The sequence below is a fragment of the Acanthopagrus latus genome, chromosome 21, assembly GCF_904848185.1.
Source record: "Acanthopagrus latus isolate v.2019 chromosome 21, fAcaLat1.1, whole genome shotgun sequence".
Lineage (NCBI taxonomy): Eukaryota > Metazoa > Chordata > Actinopteri > Spariformes > Sparidae > Acanthopagrus > Acanthopagrus latus.
In genome coordinates, this window is record NC_051059.1 from 14,577,714 (window position 1) to 14,604,948 (window position 27,235).

The following is a 27,235-nucleotide window of genomic DNA, read 5'->3' on the forward strand; positions in this document are numbered from 1 at the left end:
TATATACATTTTAAATGTTTTAAATTTTACATTAACCTGCAGTTCCTCTGACAATGATGTATGTTATGATGAAATCTCTCCCCTCAACAGACCCATCTATCCCGTCTCCACCAGACACAGTCATTCCTAACAGCTATGTGACTGTGGGAAATGATAGCATCAAGGCTGTAACAAAGAATCTGACGTGGGAGGACGCCAGGAAAGAGTGTGAAAATGACAAAGCCAACCTGGCGAGTCTGAGAAATGAGTGGACACAAGCCTATGTGGAGCTGCTGGCTATGAATCTCAAAGCTCCTGTTTGGATTGGACTGAACAAAGAGAAGGTAACGTACATGGCTGAAAATGACTGCACTGCATCACAAATCTCTTAAGGGCTTGTTTCAGGAAAATGTCAGACACAATACAATTATGCTTTCTATGACACAAATCATAGAATTCTCAGGTAGCTGTCCATTTATTCTTATATGACACCAGATGCATTTCATCTATTTAGGAAAAGCATCACATTTTAAAAAGCCATTGCATGCTGATTTAAGAAATACATTTAGATAATCGTTACATCCATTCTTGCTTTCAGACTGGCGGTTATTTTAGGTATGTTGATGGCTGGCACATGACCTTTGCCGGCTGGGCTGAAGGTGAACCAAGCAGAGGCAAACCTTGTGTGTACATGGATACTGATGGAAAATGGTGGACTGCTTTTTGCAATGAGACCCTAAACAGTGTTTGCATGCAGACCACAGGTAGGATTGCTGCTTAAGTCTAACAGTATTGTGTGTCACTGTGAGACATTTTGTAATCATTTTATCCCCTCATCGCTGTTTCTGTCACACACAGATGTGCCACCAACGGAGTCAACCAGCTTCCCAGGAGTTTGCCCTGAAGAGACGAAAGAGGAGTATCGCCCAAGTTATAGCTGGACGGCATTTAAGGGTCATTGCTATTTGTTTGTCACAGATGAAATTGAATGGGCAGATGCAGCTAGTAGCTGTGCAAGGCATGGTAAGTTCAGAGCAAATTGGATACCTAGTATAATATGTTTTATTCATTCTTAAAACAGGATTCTTTTCTTTGTTGTGAAGGTGGAATGCTGGCCAGTATTGAAGATCCTGATGAGCAGCAATTCATTGAAAAGTATGTGGAAATATTTAAAGATAGCATAAGCGATTTCTGGATCGGCCTGTATAAAACTCATAAAGGTACTTGCTTTTCATATGCATCTCAACATCACAAATAGAGCTACATAACGAAATTTGGCAGTTATTTCGCAGTGAGAAAAGTTTTACACAGACTTTCTGTTCTGCCACAGGGACATGGCAGTGGTTGGATAAAACAGTCCTAGACTACACTAACTGGGCTCTAGATGAGCCTGAGAATGACTATGGAGAGATCAGCACCACAGATGGGACTTGGAAAACAGGTCGCAGATGGCATGACAGAGGATACATCTGTAAAACAGCCAAAGGTAGGGTGATCATTTCCATTGCCAACACTAAATATATGGTCTTTTTCACATGTAGCTTGTTGAAGCATCTTTAAAAAAGGGCAATTCAATTGTATGTACTGTAAAACAACATTTTGATTTGGTCTATAAAAAACCACAAATGGTTCACTCTTTACCTAAATGAATGTAAAATCGCCTGTACAGCTTAACACTTGCTTGTAAGCCTGTCATTGCATTTGAGTACAGTAAAATGATGACCACCATTCCAATATCCTACCACTTTATACATGTATTGTATATGTTGTGTTATGTGCCCAAATAACATCCTTGTCACCTTTTTAAACTCAAGTGTCAGGTCATCCTCTGCATCTGGGCTATTTTACAGGTTTTTTTTGTTTTGTTTTGTTTTTTGTTTTTTGCATGCACAGCTCAAAACTAGAAATTAATGGGTAGATCTGGGAGTGACAAGGTGAGAGCCTTCACTCCAGGGAAGCTCTGACCTGGCCACAGGGATGGAGGAGAAGTTGGAAATACACATTTGTATTGTTTAAAAGAAAATAGTTATCTAAGCAGTTTCCCTTTCTTTTCCCAACAGTGATTGTGACTGGCTCAGAATCAAAAGCTGGTAAGTTAAACGTCTATATCTACTAAGGTTGTGTATTACTTGAATTATTTAGGAATAATATATAATGCAGCATTTACAACTTTATTAAACTTTTAAAATGGAATTATTAGTAAAAAGAAAATACACTGCAATCACTTACATTCAATTGTTTTGAGTGACCAACATTTGCTTTCTGATTTTTCTGCAGGGCCTCATTCAGATGCGGATTCTCGCAATCGTGCCCACACAACTTTGATAGTTGTGCTGATCATAACTGCTGTTGCCACCCTAACGGCTGCCGCATTCTTCTTCCACAAGAAGTCTGCTCAGCCCCAGCCCACATTTGACAATCCACTCTACTTTGACAGTGAACGATCCCAGCCTGACGTGGTGGATACCAATAAACTGATTGAGAATGCAGAGGTAGAAAACCCTGAGCCAATTATAACTCTGTGATTGATAAAGCAGCAGAATCTTATGGGACTTATACTGTACTGTATCCCAGACCGATGTATTACATTTTGATGCTTCATTAGTATTTTTGCTTTGTTCTTTTATCATTTTTTTTTACTACATAGGATATATATTCAAGTATTTAACAATATGTCGCTAAGTACAAGTTTCAATGAAGTTGGCGGTGTCTGACGTCATGGAACAGAACAATTTAGGCTCTAGGATGTCTCAATAGGAATGATTTATATTGATTTTCTTTCTTTTTTTATGATTCAATGTATATAATTGTTACATGTTGTGCTAATGCTCACTAGATGCTGTTAATTGCTTGTACTCTTGTAAAGTATGTAATCTCTATGTTTCTCACTGTTTACAATTCAACATTAAACTTGGCACTAAACAATACATGTTTATTGAATGAGTTCTATCTTATAAAACAAAATCAAGGTATTCATTTACTGTAATTTCTAGCTGTTGTAGTTGAGAAATTCTACTTTTGGTACTTTACAAATCAAGGAAATCACATAAGTGAGAACAACTTCTTATTCGTGTACACCATGAGAGGAGCCTGTAGCCTCTAGTGATCGAAAGGTCGCTAGTTCAAATCCCGGCTCCGGGCAAGGCTGAGCTGCATGCCCAGGGAGCACCCTGCCCTCGCCCTGAGACAAAGCAGGGATTGGAAAGGGATAAGCGGTTACGAACAATGACAACTGTCATCTGTCCCTCCTGCACACCTGTGCAGCTGTGCAGGTCTCATCATCCTTAACATTTGGCCGAGGTGGTTGGTCCCGCCCCTTGAACCATGCCATTGGCCTCTTGGGCTATCCTTAGAGATTTGACTGGTGGTCACCAGTGCCTGCTACCAATACAGGAGATGTACCAGATGCAGGTTATCAAGAAATCAAAGAAGTCAAGGGGAGATGTCAAGCAGTGACAGCAAGTGCAGACACAAACCAATTTGCAACATTAAAAGCATGAAAACTCAAACGAAACTCATGCAAATAAAAACACAGCAAGCAACAATATGAAATATTTCAAAACAGTCACTTTTTCCCTTTGATGGATACATCTGGGGTTTAGAGTGCAGATAAAAATCACTACGTTACATAAATGAAGAAAAAAAAATTGAAGAAAATGGAGCACCAGAAAAACTAAATTCTCACAATTCCAAAACCATTTAAAGCTTTAGAAGTTAAAATTCAAAATCAGTAAGAAATAAAACGGGCTGTGTAAGTTATGGAGTTGTTTGCTCAAATTTTCTTATTGATTTCCTAAAGACACTAAAAAATAAAATCATGGATAACTTTGTGCAAAACTGGGCCCTATACTATGTGGCACATTGTGTATATATGTAATAGTCATTCTTCCATTCAGTGTACTCTCAATTTCTACGGTTTACTTCCAACATGACAACTTAAACTTGAAACATGTATGTGTGTGAGATTATTTCGATCACACAGTGCCATGTTACATTACAGATATTTTATAGAAATAGATGTTTTGTCTGCCTGAGTGGAGAGAAGTCCTTTATTCTCATTCCTCTTAAGGGAGCGTGTGTGTGCGCGAGTGAATTTATGTTGTGTGCTGCTGTTTAGTGAAATAACATTTCCTCTTGAGATTACTATTCATCGTCAACAGATAATAAAGTTTAATCTTCACCTGAATGTCAGCTATTGGTGTCTCACTACTATGCGCTGGGAGGAACAGCATTTTGTTTTTGCAGGTACACACAAAAAAATTTGTAAATTGAAGTTCGAACGATGATCCATAAATAAACAAATATTTTATTGAAACAACTACAGGTTTACAATTGTGTGGTGTAGTGGGCTTAATGGTTGATTCTTTTCATTTCTGTGTTGAAAGTTCTTGTACATGCACATAAACAAACACATCTTTGACACCAATACTACAATAAGGTGAGGTGTGCACATTATTCACTTGGGATGTAGGGAAGACATATCTGGGCCATATTTTGCAGAGGCTCTTCATCTGTCTTTAGCTTCCTTCCTTCCGAGTGTGAGAGGGTTAGGGTAGGGGTTAGTGTGTGGCATCATAACAATTTTGCTGACTGTTGACTGTTTCTACCGGTCATCATTTCAGTGACATGCAGAGGCCGCATCCTCTTCATGAATCAGAGCATTATTCATACATCAGGCCAAACTCATTCCTGTAAACTCTTGATGGCAAAACACAGACTATACAGTAAATAACTTACACAACGGAAGTCATTATCATGGCGAGATTACTACTCATCAGTTAGTGGGTAGTGCAGTTAATAGGTCAACATCGTATTGCAACATCAAATCATAACCGCTGACTTTCGTTGTTCAGCTAAGGTTTATTCATACTCTCAATCAGTCTAAAGTTAAATTCAAGACTTTTTAAGACCCATTAAATGCCATTTTATATGAAATCTAAGACCAAACCTGTGAGTGAAATGCAAGGAGTTCAGTGTATTAGTAGTAGTAGTTTGCACTGCTGTGAAGTGCCAGAGGGGAAACTGGAATATGTGATGCTCCAAGCTAGCTATAGTTTGACGTGTATACTTCCTCAGTCCTCTCTGATGACATTACAGAAATGGGACCAAAAATATTTAAAACCCATCAAATCTGAATTTAAGACAATTTAATACCTTCTAAGGCTTGTTATTTGGAAAACTTTATCTATGACTTTTTAAGGACCCGCAGCCAGCCATGACAACAATGTACTGCGCTCACAGCACACAACCCCTAAGCCTGTTGGTCAGCAGCAAGCTAACTCAGTACTACAAAGCACACACCCCCTGAGCCAAACTAAGCCCTTCTTGGAAACATTTGAGGGGATGTAAGTACGCAACTCAACAAAATATATAACAAAGGCCTGTTTGCTTTTAGACATTTTAATGCAGAAGTCTCACATATCATATCTTTAAAATACAGGCATAAAATAAGGATGAGGTGGTGGTTATACCTACCCACACAGCCCGTCTGTTAGGATGTTCAGATCCAATAGGGTGGTGTTGAGCCCTAGGTTTCAGAGCTTAATGTCAAGCTTGGAGGGTACAATGGTAATATCATGTCATTTACCAATGATCTAATGTGTGTAAGTTGTTCTCTATCTCACTGTATGACAAGGCTCACCTGGGTAATGTACATACTGCAAAAATGACAAAAATAAGTCAAGAAACTTGTGACATAGCAACTGTACCCCATGGGTTAAGGGGGGCTTGGGGCATCAGGGCATTTAGCCCTCTAGGTTTGTTTGTCTGCTCTGACTGTATGTTTCGTTTTTGACTGTGAGCCTGCAGTTCATCTTCATTAGACTTTTTTTTTTTTTTTTAATTCTTGTCCTGGGTTCTGTGTACCAATTAATTCATTCTGTTGGCACTTTCTTTCCTCCTGGCATGAGACACAATCTGACGTATTTAACAGCTAGACTTTTGTGAACATTTCCCTTTTCACTGTATTTTAAGCTGTCTGTGAACTATATTGTACCTTACTTTTAATTTGTGTTTACTGAGTCTTTTCATTTTCTTTTACAGTTTCAAGGATAACCTACGAAGGCAGACATCAGCATTTGGATTCCAGGGAAAAGAAAAAAAAAAAAAGGGACTACAGTAAACTCGCCCTTCCCTGTTCATCTGAAACAGTTGACTGGAAACAGGATGCTGATTCATTGAAAATCTGGAAATGTGGTCATGATGACATGACGTGGCGGGATGGGTAAAGTGTTGATAATAGATGGCCTTCTCTCGATCAGAGATCACAATCATTCAAACAACTCTGTGTGAAGTCGTTAGCTGTAAGAACACTGACAATGAAGTTAGCATGTACAGCCTTCGTACTCCTCGTCCAAACATTACGATGTCTGGCTTTAGATGGTACAGTATTCTAACATTTAATCTGAATTGATTATTGTGTTGTTGCTGTTTTTTTCTTTTTACAAATGGGTAGTGTCGTGCACATTCTTGGAAATACTGACTCTAAGAGGGTTAGATTGAGAGACTGTGGTGTTCTTTGCCCTGTATCTGTGTGTTGCCTGTGTTACTCTCGTTTTTTTAGATTAGAACAGTCCAGCATTGAGCTGATTGTACTTCTAATTAGAACTTTTTTTTCTTATTACATTTCTGTTTATTTCCAACATAATACGAAATCCAATTAGACACATGTGAAATGACTCAAATACTTTTGAAAAGAAAAATTCTATTAGCTGTGCATTGATTTTTATCTTTCTTCACAGATTCAGGCTTTCCACTAACTAACAAGGCCACTGGTTTTTGTCTGGTTAAATACTATGACTGGTGCAAACCCGTACGCTGGACAACTGGTGACCGACTTCTGGCTGATTGGCCACCAAAGTGTCTAGGAGTTCAGGGGAAAAGTTTGGGAAGTCTAATAAGCCTCTATGATTGTGATGAGAACAGCGAACTCCAAAAGTGGGAATGCAAGAATGAAACAGTGCTCGCCCTAAAAGGCCAAGAGCTTTACATTGATCTCACTGCAGATAACACAGCAGTTCTCTCCAGAACAATAGGACCCAATAACCACCTCACAATCACAGGGACGTCCAGTGGTGCTTGCTCAAGGACCGCCAGAGGTAATGTACAAAACACTTTTGTTCTTCAAAATTTAGAATTATCACTATTCAGGTTGGATTATTGTGTATTCAAGTGGTGAAGTGTGTCAGACATGGTCTTGAAAGGTAAATTACTAGAGATACAGATCAAAATAATACAGCTATGAAGTTATCAAAAGTATGGTAACACCATCGATAAATGGTGCAATAACAGTTAATTTAAATCATTCAAAAGTTATTTCACTTTAACAAACAATACGATGCTGAATCAAAACTTTATTAAGCAATTGGAAAGCAGTTGCAACTTTATAGTAGCTATCCGAATAAGGTTTATAGATGAACTATGTTTATTCATTATTAAAAACATCAACTTTACAATAAAAAATGATTAATAGTTAATGAAGTGTTTGTTTGTTAAAAATAAATTACCATTAACTAAAGTTTAATTACCCATAAATGGCATTTATCATTGATCATTGATGGCTGTTATGAAGAGTTACCAAAAGGGTTGATGCTTTGATGTTTTTGTTGACACTGTCAATACATTTCGTTGCATGAAAAGAAGAAAAGCTAATAAAAATAAATAAATAAATAAATAAAAATCCTCCATCAGGTTTTCAACCTAAGCTTCCCGGTTATAAATGTGGTGGTATGTGCTCAGTTACGTTTTCTGAAACAGCACTGTGTGCAGGCTGTTTTTCAATAAATGAATAAATAAATTCATACAATAAAATAAAATATAATGTAAATATCATTATAGTTATTACTATATACATTTTGTGTGGCTTGGACTTTTTTTTCTTTTTGCTTATATAGGTGCTGGGTGTTTTTTTTTAAGTAATGTATTTATTTTTTTGTGAAAACCTTATTAAGCTGTTCTTTGTTTTGTTGCTTTGTCCCTGTTTGGGGCTTTCAGAACTTTACACCATTGGAGGAAATGCAAATGGTAGGACCTGCATGTTTCCCTTCCACTACAAAGACCAATGGTACTCACACTGCACGGAAACTGACTCCCCAGACGGCCGGCTCTGGTGTGGGGTTGAAACAAACTATCAGGGTGAACTCTGGGGCTACTGCCCAACCACTTGTGAGTACTGCCTATGAGTTATAATAGTGAGAGAAAGCCATAGAAACAATGCTCTTTTTTTTTGTTTTGAGGTACACACTGATTTCCAATGAAGTGAATAATGTCAGTTCTCAGGATGTCAAAGCCCATATAACGAGGGTATCATTTTATTGAGGACCCACCACTAGTTCACATTAAAGTGAGCCTCTAGTACCCACTGTAAACAATGATGAGGCGCAACTTTAGTTTACATGCAAAAATATATCAATTTGAGATACACTTCCATATTTTGGTGTATTTCACAGCCAGAGAACACTGGACCAAACACATCACAACAGGAGCGTATTACCAGCTCAACACACAGTCAGCTCTGACTTGGTCCCAGGCTGAAACCAGCTGCAAACAGCAGGGTGCCTCCCTGCTCAGTATCACCGATCCTCACCAGCAGGCTTATGTCACAGGTAAGTTGACACTTGTTTTGATATATTTGAGCTGAATGGTGTTAAAGGGTAACACCACCAATTGCAAACATTAAAGTGTGTTCACAGGTCTTGGAGAGTACTACAGTATATATACAAAAAAGTAGTATAAGGCTGTTTGGTTGCACTATGGGTAAAGAAGGCAGGAGGTTTTGTAAGGCATTTCACTGCTATAATTCAGTGAAATGGGTTAATATGGTACTCTATAAATGGTTTAAAAACAAATTTTTAAGTAGAACCAGACACCAACCAATACATTTCAAAACCTGGTTCCTTCATTATCCACAATTGACCCAGTGAGTGACATCACTGAATCAGATCAACTTTTTTCACATATGCAGTAAGACTCTCCAAGACCCTTCCAATAAAGTGTTATCATGATAAAAAACAATCACTAGTTGACAAAACAGTAATTTTCATTAAAATGTTCTCGTAATATACACTTTCTTTTATTGATAAATTAAATGTGTGCATGTATTCTGTGTTGTTCACAGCACTACTAGGGGCAAGCGGCCAGGGACAGACGGACAAGCTCTGGACCGGGCTGGTCCTGGATCCAGAACATGGCTGGCAGTGGTCTAATGGGAAGCCTTACCGTTATCTGAATTGGGACTCAGGTAAGTTATCTTTGCTCTTTGATATTTTGTGTTTGATATTTTGTTATTCCGGCGCAGCAAGGATAAGTCTGTCGCTGATACATCTCATCTGTCTTTAATCCTTTTCACCTTTGACACATGTTCAGCTGTTTGAAATCAGAACTGGCATTTGTTAAATGAAAAGTCATAACTGCTGTTTGCATTCAAACCTGGTCATCATAATAGTGTGCACATTTCAAATCAAGCAATAATAATTACACCAACGCCATTTAAACGTTTTGTTTTCATATATATATATATATATATATATATATATATATATATATATATATATATATATATATATAGCCTACATTTATTGCAGTATTATCTTATCTCATGTCTCCAAGCCTGTAGTTTCTACTTATATTTTATTGTTGTTTCTACTGTTGCTCTAAACCACTTAACTTGCTATTTGCATTAAAAATCTAATTTACAATAGTACTTAATAATTATGTCACTTGATAATATATATTTCTTAGGTGCTATGATTAAAACTTGTGATAATTTGAAGACTCTGAGACACATCCAAGTCCGTTTCATCATGTTGAGTTCAACCATCATCTTGTTTTAAGGACATCCAGCTGCTGATCTGGGAAACAACTGTGGAATTCTTAATGGGGCTGTGCAATACTCCTGGCAAAGTTCAAAATGCACCAAGAGACTTGGATACATCTGCTACAGTGTAAGACCTGTGGCTCCACCTACTGGAGGTAAAGAAAAAATGTTCTTTAAAATCCTATTTTATCCAAGCTCACCACTGGTTACTATATCTGAATCACTTCTTTGTTCTTTTCACGAGTAGCCCCTGAGGCAGAATTTTGCTCAAGCCCATGGATTCCCTACAACGGCCACTGCTTTTTCCTCAATCGCACTGAGAAAACATGGACTGATGCTCAGAGGGCGTGCCGCAAAGAAGGAGGGGACCTGGTTAGTCTCCGCAATGTGGAGGACCAAAGCTTTGTCATCTCGCAACTTGGATACGGTACACGACAACAGTAAAAATACCTTGAAAGACATCTTAAAAGCAAACAACACAACTCTGAGACAGTAGTCCTTTCCTCTGACACCACCCTCTGGCAAACCGTACATAGCCTAAGAATAGATCTAAGAATAACAATTTTCTATATAGTTTTGTTTTCTGGCATGCAATGAGCCCCACGGCCCTGTTTGTGTTATGAGAAGGCAAAATTTCCAGAAATTTAAAACAAGAGCCCAGTTGATCAATATAAAATTTATGTAGGTGATTATCAAACATCATATTAACTTCAGCCTGGTTTCTAACTGGCAAGACTGTTGTTGCTCCTCTGCTTTTTCAGTGTTCAATTATCAGAAGTCATTTAACATTCTCTTTGATCTGTTGGTTGAATGGACTATCCATTAAGGACAAGAAGAGCCTGTAAGGCATTGTTCAGGTCCGCTCCAAGGTCATAGGAGTCAGGCAAATAGATTTGTGTTAACTCTGGGAGAACCAGGTGAAAAAGAAGGAACACTGTCAGCCAATTTAAAGGTTTTGTCCTGTGAGTTGCCTTCCGGCTGCCGCTATCATTTAGTAGGAGAACTAATAGATACTCCAAATCTTTCGTTCCTTTTTCTGTCAGGTTACTAAATTCTGACAGCAGTCATTTTAAATTAGATTTTTAATGACCGTGCTTCTGCATGTTTACAGATGTATCAACAATGACTAATCAGTTCATGAGTAATTAAAGATAAATGCCAGCCTGATGGTAAAATCTTTTTTTTCTGCCCATGTCAGCATCCACTGACCAGCTTTGGATTGGACTGAATGACAGGAGGACAGAGGGACTGTTTGACTGGAGTGACCACTCTACTGTCAGCTTCACCAGCTGGGAATATGGGAGACCTGCTGTTTCCACCAATCAAGAAGACTGTGTTCTCATCAGGGGAGAGGTGAGGAGCGCTGCATGGGTATGGTACTAGTGCTAGCTACCCTTAAAAGTAGTGACTAACCTGCCTGAAAGCTAACTGGCAAACTGTGCAGATACACCCAAAAATATATAATTCATAGCACAGTGGGCCAACTATGTGGCAACCGTTGTGAAAGGCTTTTCAACACATTAACGCCCCTGTGTGGAAAACACAGTAAAAAAAGACCTGAATTTCCATGAGTGATATGGTAGAACTGCCCTTAGCAGAGTCCTGACTCTCACCGTCATCAATGGCTGATCACATTAATGCTCCTAAACGGTATCCTGGACGTGCAAGTGTGTATGTATATACAACAATTTATTTTATCTTATCATATTTTATTTGATTTTATCTTATCATATTTTATTTGATTTTATCTTATCATATTTTATCTTATTTTATTTTATATTTCACTCTATCCTATTCAAATGTAAATATGGTTTTCATGTGTGTCTAGCATGAAGGGACTACAACGTCCATTATGTTGTTCAGCCCTGTGTTGTATGAGGACAAATACATTACCTTTAACCTTTTTTGTTGAATGGGAAGCAAATCCCTGTAGCCACCCTTCCAAATCTCCTCAAAAGCCTTCCAAACAGAACAGAGGATGATTTTTGATATTGGTTGTTTTGGAACGAGATGTTCAACAATCAGGACAGGGTGTAAAATGTTTGGGTGTCTAAAAATGTATGAGCATCTATGATAACAAATTTGTACATATTTAAGACAATGGACTTTTCTTTGTCAGCATACATAGAAGTATGACGCCTATCTGTCATCCAGTTCCCACATAGATAAACATTTTGTAATGCTTCTTTCATGCAGAATGGAAACTGGGCTGACCGTACTTGTGGAGAGAGACATGGCTACATCTGTATGAAGGCTGGTGCCTCTGAACCCTCTGGAGATGAGGTCGTGCAGAACGTAGGCTGCAAAACTGTGCGTGAACTTTACTTCTTTTCATTGATGAAATAATCATCTGTATCTGGTTTTAACACTTAATTCCTTAAAGTTAAACTCTAAAATGTCACCATACATCTCAGGTTAATGGATTTAGAAAATGATCTGATGGCAAATTGCATCAAGAATCAAGCGATGCGTTGGGTGCAACACATCATGCTTGAATGCTATTGTGATATTGAATTACTAAATATATTAGGGCGACAAGGTTATGAAATTCTAAATTTAGGCTTATGAAACCACTGGGTAAGGAACTTTTTGCTCTAAAAAGAATACATTTTGTAAAATGAAAGCCAGATATGTAATTTAAATATCACTGAGGAACCCTGTTAAATCTCTGCACATGCAGTATATTAGTCATTGTGTCTTTTGTTATCTGAAAATGTTTCAATCTCAGTAAAGATGGAGAGAGGAGGAGGGAAGGAAACAGCTTGATAACATTTTCCCACTTTCAATTTCCTTCAATCTAGGGCTGGAAAAGGCATGGTTCTTACTGCTACTTTGTGGGGACGGTGACAAAGACGTTTGATGACGCCAACGCTGCCTGCAAGAGCACAGACTCCTACTTAGCTGATGTTTCAAATGGGTAAAAACAATGATTTTGACTCCAAACTAAAAAAAGAGCATGCCAGATTTTAGATGTTCAGATATAATGACATTTGCTAGGCTATTATGTACACTTTTACAACTGTAAATCATGCACTGATACAAGACAATCTGCCATTTGAACTGTGTTAATATATTCCAGGGTGGATAATGCATTCCTTGTCAGCTTGGTGGGAATGAGACCAGAGAAACACTTCTGGCTGGGCCTCTCAAACCAGAAAAACATAGAGCATTTTGTGTGGACCAACAAGGACACAGTGAGATATACTCACTGGAACGCTGAAATGCCAGGTATAGAGACATTTTAAACTCTGTCTCTTAGATGCAGCACAAGCCGGCTTCACAACTGACATTTCACAATTTCTCTCCTCCAACACTGTAAGGTCACCACCAGGGCTGTGTTGCCATGACAACTGGGATATTTGCTGGCCTCTGGGATGTGCTGCCTTGCACCAATACGTCGAAATACATCTGCAAACACCTGGCAGAAGGGGCATCTTTAACTCCTGCACCACAGACTGTTCCCCCTCCCCAGTGTGCGGACGGCTGGAAACGAGTGGCATCAAGAAACTTCTGCTATAAGGTGAGAAAGAAAAATGAGAAGTTACCCAGCGGTGCTCAAACAATGAGTGAACCAATGAAAATAGAATCTTGAATTATGGAATTACAATATTATAGTTTTTTCCTTAACGATTCACAAAGTAATAGATGTTACACCACCTCTAGTGACGGCTACCACACAACATCATCCTCAACAGATCTGAGCTGTAAGTCTGAGACTGCTGTTGAAATACAAGGACTGTTTCTTTTATTAGCAATTTTGGAGATGATCGGGGTTATCAAGGCTACAAGAACAAAACAGATACTCAGCTGGTGTCGTAACACATCTTACAAAATGAAAGACACCAAATAACAATCAGGACAACACTAACATAGGACATGCGACTAGATATTATTTGCATTTTCAATTTCAATTTGTCAATAATTGTCCTGATTAATCTATGAGTAGTTTGGTCTTTAAATTTTCAGAAAATGGTGCACACAAAAGCCCAAGCTGACATATTTAAATGTCTAGTTTTGTCAACGACCCAAAGATATTCAATGTATTGTTATAGTAAGAATAGTTGAGTTAAGAAATCAGAAAGAATGCACATTTAAAAAGGTGGTTTTGACTCAAGTCAAAATATCAAAAACACTTGCCTTAAGAAACATGATGGGTATTTTTCACTGGAAATACATACAATAATCAATAATTAAAAATGATTGTTAAATTATATCATTGTACCTGTTCCAAATCAAGCAACAATGCAACTAACCAAATTCTAGATACACTTATTCTATGTGGTTGTGTTTTTGGAGGCATTCATTGACAAGTTTGTTTGTTCTTTTTGCCTTGTTTTAAAGTTGTATTCAAAGTCAGATTCACAAAGAAAGACCTGGTATGAGGCTAGAGATTACTGCCGGGCCATTGGAGGGGATCTACTGAGCATACACAGTGCTGTAGACGTTCAAGAGGAAAGACGGTACAGTGTGACTGCACAAAATCTTACATCTCTAAATTATACAGTAGCTCCATCAAAGAAGATTCTTTAATTAATTAAAAATAATCCAGGGATACAACCAAGTACAAAGCTAGTTACAAAATAAAGTGCAACAAAGGTTGCATATCTACATCAATTATATCGGTCTGTTCACTACACAGCTATCATGAAGCCTGGATTGGACTTAGCGCCCCTGACACAAACAATGGCTATGTATGGAGCGATGGATCACCTGTGAGTTAACAGTTCAATTTAAGTTTCTTCATTGCAAGTAAATGAAAACTAATCTATTTGTCACTACGTGTTTAATATTTTTTTCCTCTTGTTTACAGGTAAACTACCAAGACTGGGATGATAATGAACCAAACAATCATAATAATGCAGAATCATGTGCTGAATTACAAATATATAAACTGGGTAGGGGAGGGTCTTGGAACGATGCGCAGTGTGAGAGGCCTAATGGATGGCTGTGTCAGATCCGTGCAGGTAAAGCATATTTATTTGGTTGCATGGGTTTCAAAGAAAATCACATAATTCTTCTAAGAGTAGAGAGAGTGAGGTTACTTTTTTTCCTGTGAGCTCAGTGCAAAGGTGCAAACTACTCCTTTAATACTGTATTCTAAATATATATTTATCTTCTGTTTATGTCCTTACAGGAGTGACTCCACAGACACCTCCAACCCCTGCCACTCCGGGTAAGTGATAAAGTATGTCAGTGACCACATAGAAATATGTTATTTTTCACATGTTTGTGAAAATATAACTGAATTTACATGTATTGTTTTTTAGCCTTGAAGATAAGTCTATGTTGACTCTCAAAACAACCTTTAGGCGTAATCTAAGGTTTTTCCTACATGCCTCAAGACATCCTATCACCAGCAGTATTAGATCTTGGCACAAGTATCAAGCATCAAAGATTGCTACCCAGCCATAGTAATTGTAACTTGTCATTTTAACCAAAACCATGATATTTTTCTAAACGTAACCAAGAATTTTGTTGCCAAAACCTATCCAGACTTAAAACTGAAAATATTCTTTTAGATACCCGAAAACAATAACTTCAGTTTAAAATACAATTTTTCATTTTAGTAAGTTTTAAGCACACACAGACTGTAAACGTTTTGAAATAGTTTCTCATATAACCAGCCAAACAGTCTTACAAAGCACATTATTGTTTTCCATGCACCAAAACAAAATCACAGGCTAAGATGGTCAGAGAGCTCACCGGAGTGTGTAAACCGTGTCCATTAGTGTGAAATGCCAGTGAGACCCATCAGAAAACACTCCTATGACTTGTTCTTGTAACGGTCATAGGGGACATTATGGAGGGCAGTGACAGATAACCCTTTTTGGTGTTGATGTATGGGATGATGAGGTGAGAAATCTTTCTGACATGTTTTCAGATTACAATACGACCTCAGACGGGTGGCTAGAATGGAAGGGAAATCAGTATTATATCAATGACAGGACAATGGCAATGGAAGACGCTCGTCACTTCTGTAAACGGAGGCATGGCGACTTGGTAACTATCAACAGTGAAGAGGAAAGGGTCTTTCTGTGGAAACAGGTAAGCAGCGATATTTACATTAAATAATTAGAACAAAAAACTATTAAAGTATAAATACCAAGGCATTGAAATTTGTGTGTCTGTTTGTGCAGATATCACAAACATATGGGTCTTTCTGGATTGGCCTTACTGTAGACCTTGATGGAACATTTGAGTGAGTATGAATTCAATACAAATGAAAATTAAAAGGACGTTCAAAGCCTCATGATTCAATGAAAGAAATGTATGTCCCCAGTTAAAAATAATTGAAATTCTGAGGTGCCGTTTAGCTCAGTTGGATCTATAAAGGTTAATTATAAAATTAAAAGTAAAAATATAAATAAATAAAAAAAAGGAATTCCATAATCGATTGCTGAATTTTTAAACAGGGGAAAAAAGGACCGGGGGAAGTATGACGATGGAGCTCTTGTGTGTTCTTCAGAAAACATAAAACAATCTTGGTTGGTTGCTGTTGTATTAAGTTCATCAGAAATTAGCCCATGCATCTTTTCACGTCAAATTAGTTTGCTGCACCAAATATCTTCAGGCCCGGGCGTTCATGTGGATGCCACAGTTGGGCCTCCATGAATTGGACTGGGATATCACAGCTAAAATTAAACTTAAAAAACAAAAAACACCAAGACTGAGAATGAGAACGAGAATAAGACTGCCCCACTGACAGAAGTGTGTTTCTTTGTGGCTCTGAGACAAAAACGCTTTCTACACAGTACAGACTGAATGTGGAGTCACTGGTCACAGTGTAAAATGGCTTGTTATTTTGTCACAACTTCTAGCAAATGTGTACTTTTTTGACATCTGGACATGGAAGAAGAAGAAACATACTACAGCTTCCGTGTGCTAGTTATTTGTGCTAGTGTTATTTTCAAAATGATTTGTATTGAGGCACAATTTCAACTTATTTCTTTGTTCTCCATTAAGGTGGATGGATGGTTCTCCAGTGGTGTTTCAAAGGTGGAACACAGATCAACCTAAATTCCAGAGCTATGACGAGAACTGTGCTTCAATGATGACTTACCATGGTGAGTGAACTGAAATATGATCTATGCTCATGGACATACCTGAAAATGACAGGTAAAACAAAGTATTAATGTTGTAATATTTAAGATTTCACTTCTAGCTGATTGGATGAAACTTGTGGTATTATGGTAAAGCAATTGCAATGCAAAAGCAAACACTAAAGCATGACTGTGCCATACACCAACAAAAAGCTGCTTCACAATTTTATTATTGCACATTCATATGTACATGTTGGTTCTGTTATTGCACATTCATTGTTTATTTCTTGTATAGTTGAAGAGATTATTATTGTTTACAGTATAGTTGCACTGTATATATCTTGCTTTCTATTTATGTTATGTACAAAATGTTCTCTCTTTTTCTTTTTTTTTGTGGACCCACTGCTGCTGTAACAAAATAATTTCCCAGTCTGGGATCAATAAAGTAATTCTATTCTATTCTATTCTATTCTATTCCGTTCTATTCTATTCTTTAAATCGATGCTACACGACCAGACAAAATCTGACTGTATAAAGTAGTGGACAGAGCCGCCATGATGTCACCCATACACTACCTATGTCTCGCCTAAAATGTTTAAGTCAAAATGTGCTAATCTGTATGTGTAAACATAGCTTCTTCGCCTTAGTCTGGAAGCTGTCAGCTCACTGGGCTTATTTAACAAACTAGACTCACTTCAGCTCCACCTATGCTCCACTGCTTTGTTCATTTTTGATGAGCCAGGAGTTAGATCGAGTCATGTGCTGCCAAGACGACTGCCACTCACTTTGAGCTTTGTTCTGGTTCTTCAGAAATGTGGTAACATGATTGCTAATTTGCATTTACTACCAATGACAAAAGGCAGGCTTAATGTCATAACTGAAAGAAAACACTATTGCATTTGCTGTGTTAAGAAAGTGTTGAATTTCTTGTCTTGCATTTGTTCACAGGGTTCTGGCATAATTATAATTGTGGGAATGAGTTCAGGTCCCTTTGTAAACGGAGCGCATCACCACCTGTCAATGCCACCGTGGCACCCACAGTACCCCCTAAAGGTGGCTGCAGGCCCGGCTGGACAAAATTCAACTCTAAGGTCAGAGGTCATTTTTAACCTTTGAACATGTCGTCTTGAATGGATCTGAATATTTATAGGCTAAATAGTTTTTATCTAATGGTCTTTGGAGATATCACAGTAACCTGTTGATGTCATGTGAAATTGGGAGTGATGTATTACATGGGACATTGTTTGAGTGGCAGTACTTAGTATATTTTCAGGAATTGTAAAATCAACTTCATCAATCCCAACTTCTAGTGTTACAGCTTCATTACCAACCAGAATTTAAGATGGGAAGAGGGGAGGAAACAATGTCGAGCTATGCAAGGAAAATTGGTCTCCATTCCTTCAAGACATGTGGAAGGTATGTTTTACTTTAATTCAAGATTAAATATCCATTGATCTTCTCAACCGCTTCTACTGCTCCTGTGTGGTCAGGTCCATTTGAGATGAGAACAAAAACACAATAGTAGCTGAGTTACAGTGTACACTTTTATCTATTCAACACTTATTTTGTATGTAAGACAATTGGGTTAAATGGAAGGATTGTAATTCATTGGGGAAATCATTTTTTAACAGTCAAGTGATGCATTTGTGTATGTTGTTTTTCAGACCTAAAGCTCTGCAAGCAGCCTAGCCTGTGTTTTATGTATATTCAGTTAAAAAAATTTAAAACGTCAATGCAAATATCTGATTCTGAAATAGCTGTCATCTGTTTTCAGCATTTTTGATTACTCAGATGGCTAAAGGAGCTGCTTCTGACCTTTGGACTGGTTTTAGCAGATCAAAGGATAGTCAATTTTTCTGGACCGATGGAAAACCCAAGAAGTATATCAATTTAAGTTTTAAAGTAAGTAGACCCAATCTGAATTGTGTTTTATAATGTGATGGAGGTTGTGTGTAGCATTGCTCAACCCATTTGCTAGAAAGAAATCTTAGCAATGCACATTTCTGCAAACCATGGAGATGGTGAAACTTGACATTTCTTTATGTCACAGCTAAACACTTAGCCTAAACTGTCCACCTTTCATGTTGTGGCAACTCTTTACTTATGGTCTGGTTAAGTTCAGGCACACAAAACACTTTGTACAGTCTCAAACTGCCGTCACCGGCTTGGTAGACTTCCCGCCTGTAATTCTGCCACTGTCGTCTCCACCTCTTATAGTCAGGTCATAAACATGTGATGTGAATTTGCGTTGTTTGCAAAAAAAACATAACTGCCAACATTTTATCCCGGCACCTGGGCTACACTGTTGGTGACTTTGTGTGTTTTAAAATGTGGCACTTAATTTCTCTTTTGTCTGTTTCTCAATTTTAGCGACCCGACATGAGTTATGTCATGTCTCTATACGACAGGATATGGGTAATATGTTACATATTTATATTCACAATTAGGTCCGAGGGGCTGTTTACAAGCCTTCGTTCTCTAACATCAACAGAACTGTTCACCCAAAAATGAAACTTACGTCACTATCTGATTTCAAAGCAAAACAGTGTTGCAGCTTTCTCCCAAACAACTAAGGTATATGGAGACTTGTTTTAAAATGTAAATAAGAAAAACAAGCAAACAACAAACAAAAAATGGCTCTTGAAGTGCGAAAATCCCAAATTGATTTGAGAAGACATTATTTACACCCCTGATGCACGGTCAAGCTTCTGCGTGGACCCTAATGCTTTAAGTTTAGCAGTTACAGTGAAGATTTCGACTTTACAAAAAGGATGTTGGTAACAACAATTTGGATGTCAGGGCCTCCAGAGCTCACATCTACTGAAGTTGTGGAGAGGAGAATACTGCACCATTTTTTTGCCGTGACATTCAGAAATGTTTAATGGATTTCCCCAATTTCCCATCAGTATGAGGGTGTACCCATCCTTTGAATTCAATTTATTCAACATGGACTAACACAGAAAATATTTGTTTAAACAAATAAAATGCATGTTCAACAACAACACTCTGTTCTGGTTAAGGGCTAAATGTCCACTATGATGACGGATGATGTCACTTATCACTGCACTGTGCTAAAATCACATATGAATGATTATTCTGCAACAGTGCTAGTTGTTTTGATTACAGATTAGCTAATAATTCTGTGAAACTCCTAGTTTATAACAATGTAACAACTTGCTTATCTATGGTCTGTCTCTCCACTTTAGGCACGCTATAGATATCGACTTTTTCACATTGAAAGTTCTCTGGTGAGATGCTCATATTTGATTTTACTTCCGACACAATCTATACTCACTATTGTGATAAGTTAAATTCATTTATATAATTAATTACCATGATTTTTCTTGTGTGTATTTATATAAAAATATGGATAACCTGGGCTTACATTGCAGGACTGGCAGGCTATCCGAGAATATTACGAGTCGATGCGTAATGCACCGGAGGTAAGGCCATGCAGTTGTGCGCTCTTAATTGCAGTGAAGTAAAAAGACACAAAAGGTTTTGCAGCAGACCCTCACTACACATTAGGACTATTTTTTTCATCAGATAATTCTTTAATCAATTCAATATTCACTGATTTTCAATGCAAGATTGACCTTGGTCTGTATATATGAATGAAATGTGCTTCCTATAAACTGAGGAATTAAATGGGATAGTAGGCATTCAAAAACATGTTAATATCAAGATGCTGTATTGCTGAACATGTATTACCATGTCTGTGTAATTACATTGTACCCTGACTCAATTTTTCTCTTGACTCAATTCCTCACTCTCGCCGTGCTTTTCTAGAAAAACTGTGTTGTGATCAATACCAATCCTTTACTTGGTATTGGAAAATGGATACCAAAATCCTGCAATGACACCAATGGATATATCTGCCATCAAGATGTTGGTGAGCTCATTTTTTAAATTTTTCCCTTTGATAGCTTCCCTGTGATGTAAAGATGATTTCACAGTAGTAAATAGTAGCACTACTGTAGTAGGAGGGAGGACATACTGACTTGTAGTATTCTTTTGCAAGGAGTAGCTCAACCAAAAATGAAAAGTCAGTCATTATATACTTACCATCATGCTGATCCAAAGTCAGTTGAAGTGTCACTGTTTGCAAAACATTTCTGGAGCACCACACTAAAAACAGCATTGTAGCATTCTCCTAAACATGTAATGAAGCTGGAGCCTTGTTTTAAAGTGTACAAAAAAAATGGAAGATCCCAAAATGATTTGCACTTCCTTGTGCGGCTGCTTCAGACAGGGTCCACTTTTAGCTTAGCAGCTACAGTGAAGATTTTTGCTTAGAAAAAGGGGGCAAATAATCTGTTTTCAATTAAAGATCTTTGGGCCTTAAAAGACTTGGGTTACTCCCGACAAGCTGTATAGACCCATTCTATGCTTTCTTATGGTTTTTACGTTTGAAAGCAAGTCCCAACTTACATCAGATGCTGCAATGCTGTTTTGAGGTGAAGTTCCAGAAAATTTCCATCAGTGGAAAGACAGACATTCAAGATTTCAGGGTAGAGAGACAGGCATTGGTAGATAATGACTAAATATATAAGCATTTTTACAAAACGTGGAAACAATGTGATGATTGGATTATTTATAATGATGATTATCTCCAATCTCAGACGCCATCAGTTTTACAGAGCTTTATAGAGAGTTTCAGCTCATCATCCTGTCTGCATCTCTACTATTTTAGCTTCCTCTCACTGCATAATTTTCAGTCGCTGGAGGCAGCTGTTTTTCCATTAAAAACCTCCCAAAACCTGCTGTTCACTGACTGCTCGGCACCAAACAGGAGACAGACACAGGTAGCGACTAGCTGGTTAACATAGTGGAGCATCTAGCAACTACAGAGCAAATAATTCCATCTGGGATTGGCGGAGACCACAGTAGAAACCAAAAGCAGAGCTAAAAGAGTGAAAATTGGTTTTATGTTTCCCAGGTAGTCAGATATAAAACGTGAAAGTCAACATTGCTCTGAAACTGCTGACAGTATAAGTAGTGTCAGTCGCGAACATGTCGTTCGAACAAACAAATCTTTTGAGTGAACCAACTGAACAGAATCACTTCATGAACTGATTCGTTCCTTTCTCAGTTCAGTTGAGCTCAGCTGCAAGCATGCCGGCCGGGAGTGGAACTGCCGCGACTCACTCATGAATCTTGGGCGAACGATGCAGCCAGCATGTAGGCGGGGACGCACTCGCTTGCACACAGAGAACTGTGAGGACGTGATTCACGTTCGCGCTGTGATTCGTTCATGACTCGCAAACCTACTGCACACAGAGAACTGTCACTGAGGACGTGATTCTCGTTCACATACTGTGCTGAAAGTGGCGCTGTGTCACTCACTCACGGCAGAGGAGTTTGTTCATATTCAGTAACCATACTGCTAAAATTAGTGCTGTATTGCTAACATCCGTGTAGCATCATGTTAAGTGATTTTACTGCGCAAAGAGGACACTTTCACCGTGTAATAATTTTAGTGCATGTATACCACTCAAAGCAGCGCCGCGTCTCCCGTGAATGATTGTGTTCTATAGTCCGTCCCTCAGTAAGTGAACGTGAACCTCAGGGCTGAATCATGAACTGAATGACGGATCATTTGGCTGTTTATCAGTTCAGGGAGTTGGAGAGCACTGAACGATTCGGTGAACAAATCTTTTGAACAAATCATTTTAATGAACAGATTCTAGAGAGCAGTAAAAAGAACTGCCATTCCCATCACTAAGTATAAGTGAGAAAACTCTTTTTGAATAAGGTCATCATTTAAACTTAAAAGGTGATGACATGTCATTGTTCTCTGACAATGTTTTTCACTGGCAGGTTTAAGGGGGAAAATAAGTTGACTAAATTTGTCATATTTCTCACCTGAAACAGACCCTTCTTGGCCGGACTCTGCTGAACCAACAATTTCTTCTGACTATGTCAGAATATTTAATGACACCATCAAGGTTGTTACTCAACCAATGACTTGGGATGCAGCCGAGACGCACTGTGAGGAGGATAATGCTAAACTCGCTAGCATACGAAATGAGTGGACACGGGCCTACATTGAGCTGCTGGCTTTGAATCTCAAAGCTCCTCTGTGGATTGGACTGAACAGAAACAAGGTACGTGGCAGACCATCTCTCTAGCTGTGAACAACAAATTAACCAGACAAACAGAGTTCCAAAGCAACCTGTCCAGTTCTGTTGCTGCTTTAATATTTATGTTTGGATCAAAGTGTTGGAATGAACAACTGACTGGAATTTAACTTCATACAGCCACACTGCTAACAAAACTAAACAGTCATTGAAGTCATTGTGGCAAAAATCACAAAGATTGGAGTTTTTCTTGAAAAATAAGCTGAATAATTAATCTGAATGCCTTTTGCTTTCAGACCAAAGGCTCGTTCAGATTTATTGATGGCTGGTTCTTGGGCTTTACTCACTGGGGTGATAATGAACCGAGCAGGGACAGATCTTGTGTCTACGTGGATGTAGACGGAAAATGGAAGACCGCTCACTGTAACCAGACTATGAACAGTGTTTGTATAAAGTCTACAGGTACGGCCCTTAACAGACTAATGTCGATTTAAAGAAATGAATATCCAATTATATCAATATTATAATATGACTGTTTAACATGACTTGAAGTTATTATCCTGTAAAATAATACCTCTGTGCTCATCTGTTTGGAATATTATTTCAATATTAGCTGGTTTCAACCTTTAGTCACTGTTCAGAACATTACATTATAGAGATTTCAGGCCTTTACATGTATTCTTTTCAATTTGGCAGTTTTATTCAATAAAATGTGTAATATTAATATCAATAATAAGTGCCTATTTCAATGCATTGGATAAAAAAGTATGAAAACTTCTAATTAGTTGATCCCTGTGTCGCTGTCTTACTCACTTACAGATGTGCCGCCAACAGAGTCAAGCGAACATCCAGGAGTTTGCCCCGAAGTTTCAGATTTATTGCAGACACAGAATTACTTCTGGCAACCATATAAGGGTTATTGTTACATGTTTTTGACACAATCAAAAAGGTGGCCAGATGCAGCTCACAGCTGTGTTACACATGGTAAGTCCTGCTCGTGGATTGTCTAAGACACTATATTCCTTGGCACTGAAATGCATTCAGCATTAAATGAGGAGTTTTTGTTTCGTGAAGGTGGATGGCTCGCCAGCATTGAAGATCCATCTGAGCAAGAATTCATTGAAAGCAACATCAAAATATTTCAAGACAGCGAAACCTTTTTCTGGACTGGCCTCTATAAAAACCACAAAGGTATGGTACACTGTTTGTTCCAACATTCAAACACTGAAAAGACAAATCTTCAGTTATAGACGGAAAGAATACTGTCCAAAAAGAAGATCATGCTTGGTGAACAACTAATGAAGAAAAAAACCCCACAAGGATAAAAAAAAAAAAAAATAAGCACAATATTAAAATGATATATTGTCTAGTCTAGTCTAGTCTATTGTTCTTTTTCATTGTTCATTTACTGTTTAGGTTTTTTTTTTGTTTTTTTTTTACTGCACAAGCACATAAGGAGAATCATTCAGTTGCTATCTTGTTTTCTGCAAAGTACAAAAAAAGGAATAATAATGAAACAAAACTGAACCAGAACAATAATTTTAATAATAATAATAATAATAATAATAATAATAATAATAATAGTTATTATTTCTCTCCAGGGGAGTGGTTGTGGTTGGATGGAACAGTCATGGACTATACTAACTGGGGTGAAGGTCAACCTTTTGATCACAGCTATGGAGGGATTGCTACTTCAGATGGAACATGGAAGGCAAGCTATCAGCGCTATTATAGACCGTACATCTGCAAAACACCCAAAGGTAAACTAATTCTTCTTATGTGGTGTTTGAGTCATAATGTTGTACATTGCAATGTCCAGATCAGACCACACAATCATTTGTCTGTAGAGATGAATGGCTGTGATAGAGTAGCCGATCATTAAGTCAAACATTTCAGCTGAGACTTGGCTGAGTTACATGACAAACTACATGTTTGGGCCTGTTGATTCGTGTCTTTCTGTTTTTCAAGACTTGTGTGAAGCAACTGACAGCAGTGACAACATACGCAATGACAATTTCATAATTGAAAGTGAACTTGGAACAAATCATTGAGACTTTTCAAAGAAGGTGGGGGGTGAGTGTGTAGGTGATAGAGGTGTGACACCAATAGGTGTCATTAATATGTCTTAATACTCTGGGTGATAGTCATCTGGCTACAGGTTCACTGAAATGAAATATTACGTCATTTTTTGGTAACACTTTATCATAACCGCATTAATAAATATATTCTCTTAAACTGTACTTGTTTTTGACTTTTAAACAAAATAAATGCTCTATAAACCATTTATTTAGCAATTGTAAGAGTTCATAAACATCAGTTTCAACTTTATACTGACCATCCAAATAATATGTACAGACAAACTAACACAGTGCTTACTAACCATTTACCAAGTATTATAATCATACTTTGCAACTTGACGATAAATAATTGTAAAATCAATTGTTTTTTTTTTTTTTTCTTAAAAGTCATTTTTTCTTCATGATGGTTACTATAAATTGCTGCCTGTTCTTCTTTCACTCCACCATGGTGTATGTCGTGCACTTAAAAGTGATTGGCTCTCCCATCAGCTAACATCACAAAATGTTGTAGAAGTTGAGAAGGAAGAAATTTTGACACACTGTAAGTGTCTGGAAGTCATGAGGTTTCCCAGATTTTGCAATAGATGTCTTCCATAATGACACGCTAGAAGCCGCCGTTATGCTCACCACTCACCGTTGTTCTTCTCTGTCAGGTTAGGCCATCATCAGGCTAATACTGCGTTGACTGCTTTTGATGCACAATTGTCATATTTCACTTTTTTTTTTCTCTCTAGTAATGCCACCAACGCCGTCACAATCTACAGTTGGTACGTCACACCTCTTTATCTTATTTGTTTTGCTCAAAACTGTGACTAAATTAGTTTGGCTAATCATCAACTTCTTTTTCAATGTGTGCAGTTTTTAATCCACAACACCCTGGACACATGACTGGGTTAGTGGTGGCGGTCATTATTGGGCTTGCCATTATCGGGGCAGTCGTCGCATTCTTCCTCTTCAAGAAGAACGGTCATCGCTTACCCATCCCTGGAAAGTTAACCACCTTTGACAATCCACTCTTCTTCAGCAATGGGCAGTCCCAACCAGATACAGTTGACACCACTCAACTGGTAGAGAACGCAGAGGAAGAGAACCCTGAGCCCATTATAAATATCTGACGCCCCCCCCCCCCCCAATTCATTTTGTACATGAGAAATGTAGGTCGGCGCTGTGCTGTGTATTTCTAATATTTGCAACTGATCATCTGCTGTGTAAAGCCAAGTTCTGTATGTATAATGTATAATGCTGTATAATAGAACAGTTACATTGTATGATATTCTTCCGGAAATTCGTCTTGTAAGATTTTTAAGGTGAAAATATCCATCTATTAATACTTTTCAACTTCCATATTGTACATGGACTTTCAGAATTCAGTCCATTTGTTTTCTACTTTCACCATACTTTATAAAAAATAACATGTCACAAGATATTTTTTTTAATTAAAAAGTAATTTCCAAAAACAGCTGGGCACTGTCATTTTTAACACACTCACACACAGCACGATGGTGGATGAGCTTGGCTCAAAATAAACAACAGAAGCCGTGTATATCGTAACCAAGGAATAGTCACACTGCGCTGACCCTCACTGATGAGTTTTTAGCAGTCTTGGACTACACCACCCCTTGCTACAGTTGAGTGTGCTGCTGGCTGGACAGGCATGACATCAAGAAACTACTGCCTTAAGGTACAGCCAAAAAAAGAAGGAAATCATGTCACCTTTAAGGATAAATTCAGATTAACATACCCTGCATACACTCACAAATTAATGATTGCTGAAATAACTGCTCCTTAATATTGCATCTACACTGCACGTGAACTAACAGAGAATATTAGAATAAAAACATATAAGATTAAATAATAAAACACTACATGTCAAATTAAATGGTCGATCAGAGCTTGTTGTGAAGTGACACTACCAAGCCACGTTGAAGTTATTTTGTCTTATTTCAAGAAATTCTCAGAGAGAGGTTCATGCGGGTGGACCTGGTTTGAGGATTATTGGAAGTCTGGCCAGCTTCCATAGTGTTGCTGACCTTAAAGTTCTAAAGGGGTACAGTAAGAACTGGATAATACTAAGAAAGAGGAGATGAAGATATATCCATGTCCAACAGTGAGACAGTGTCTCTACAGATAACAGGTAATTCGGGGGAAGGGTTGTTCTTTTTACATCAGACAAACAGGTTTTATGGATATACACATCCATTAAAGCTATAGCAGCATAGTACACATGTTGCATATTTAAATCAT

At 37.9% G+C, this 27,235-nt stretch overlaps 2 protein-coding genes across 2 annotated transcripts in view; both read left to right on the forward strand.

Moving 5' to 3' along the window:
* Positions 1 to 2,906, forward strand: part of LOC119010822 (macrophage mannose receptor 1-like) — a 15,942-nt gene extending 13,036 nt beyond the window's left edge. Inside the window, exons 25-31 of the mRNA XM_037083320.1 lie at positions 91 to 323; positions 578 to 743; positions 838 to 1,002; positions 1,083 to 1,199; positions 1,310 to 1,465; positions 2,040 to 2,069; positions 2,257 to 2,906. Of these exons, the coding sequence (XP_036939215.1) occupies positions 91 to 323; positions 578 to 743; positions 838 to 1,002; positions 1,083 to 1,199; positions 1,310 to 1,465; positions 2,040 to 2,069; positions 2,257 to 2,504 (1,115 nt within the window). The 3' untranslated portion in view covers positions 2,505 to 2,906. The remainder of the gene's footprint in view (positions 1 to 90; positions 324 to 577; positions 744 to 837; positions 1,003 to 1,082; positions 1,200 to 1,309; positions 1,466 to 2,039; positions 2,070 to 2,256) is intronic.
* A 1,111-nt stretch (positions 2,907 to 4,017) lies between these two features.
* On the forward strand, positions 4,018 to 26,399 carry LOC119010823 (macrophage mannose receptor 1-like). The gene is made up of 33 exons (XM_037083321.1): positions 4,018 to 6,360; positions 6,720 to 7,076; positions 7,972 to 8,142; positions 8,427 to 8,582; positions 9,095 to 9,217; positions 9,811 to 9,948; positions 10,041 to 10,220; positions 10,992 to 11,146; positions 11,990 to 12,103; positions 12,595 to 12,710; positions 12,873 to 13,021; positions 13,114 to 13,313; positions 14,135 to 14,253; positions 14,433 to 14,505; positions 14,604 to 14,757; positions 14,928 to 14,966; positions 15,675 to 15,838; positions 15,931 to 15,992; positions 16,757 to 16,857; positions 17,782 to 17,924; positions 18,144 to 18,249; positions 18,608 to 18,735; positions 19,204 to 19,248; positions 20,040 to 20,081; positions 20,226 to 20,276; positions 20,623 to 20,725; positions 22,708 to 22,940; positions 23,210 to 23,375; positions 23,733 to 23,897; positions 23,988 to 24,104; positions 24,515 to 24,673; positions 25,726 to 25,758; positions 25,850 to 26,399. Exons 1-33 carry the CDS (start codon positions 6,297 to 6,299, stop codon positions 26,104 to 26,106), a joined length of 4,383 nt encoding a protein of 1,460 aa, XP_036939216.1. The 5' UTR covers positions 4,018 to 6,296; the 3' UTR covers positions 26,107 to 26,399.
* The last annotated feature ends 836 nt before the right edge of the window (positions 26,400 to 27,235 follow it).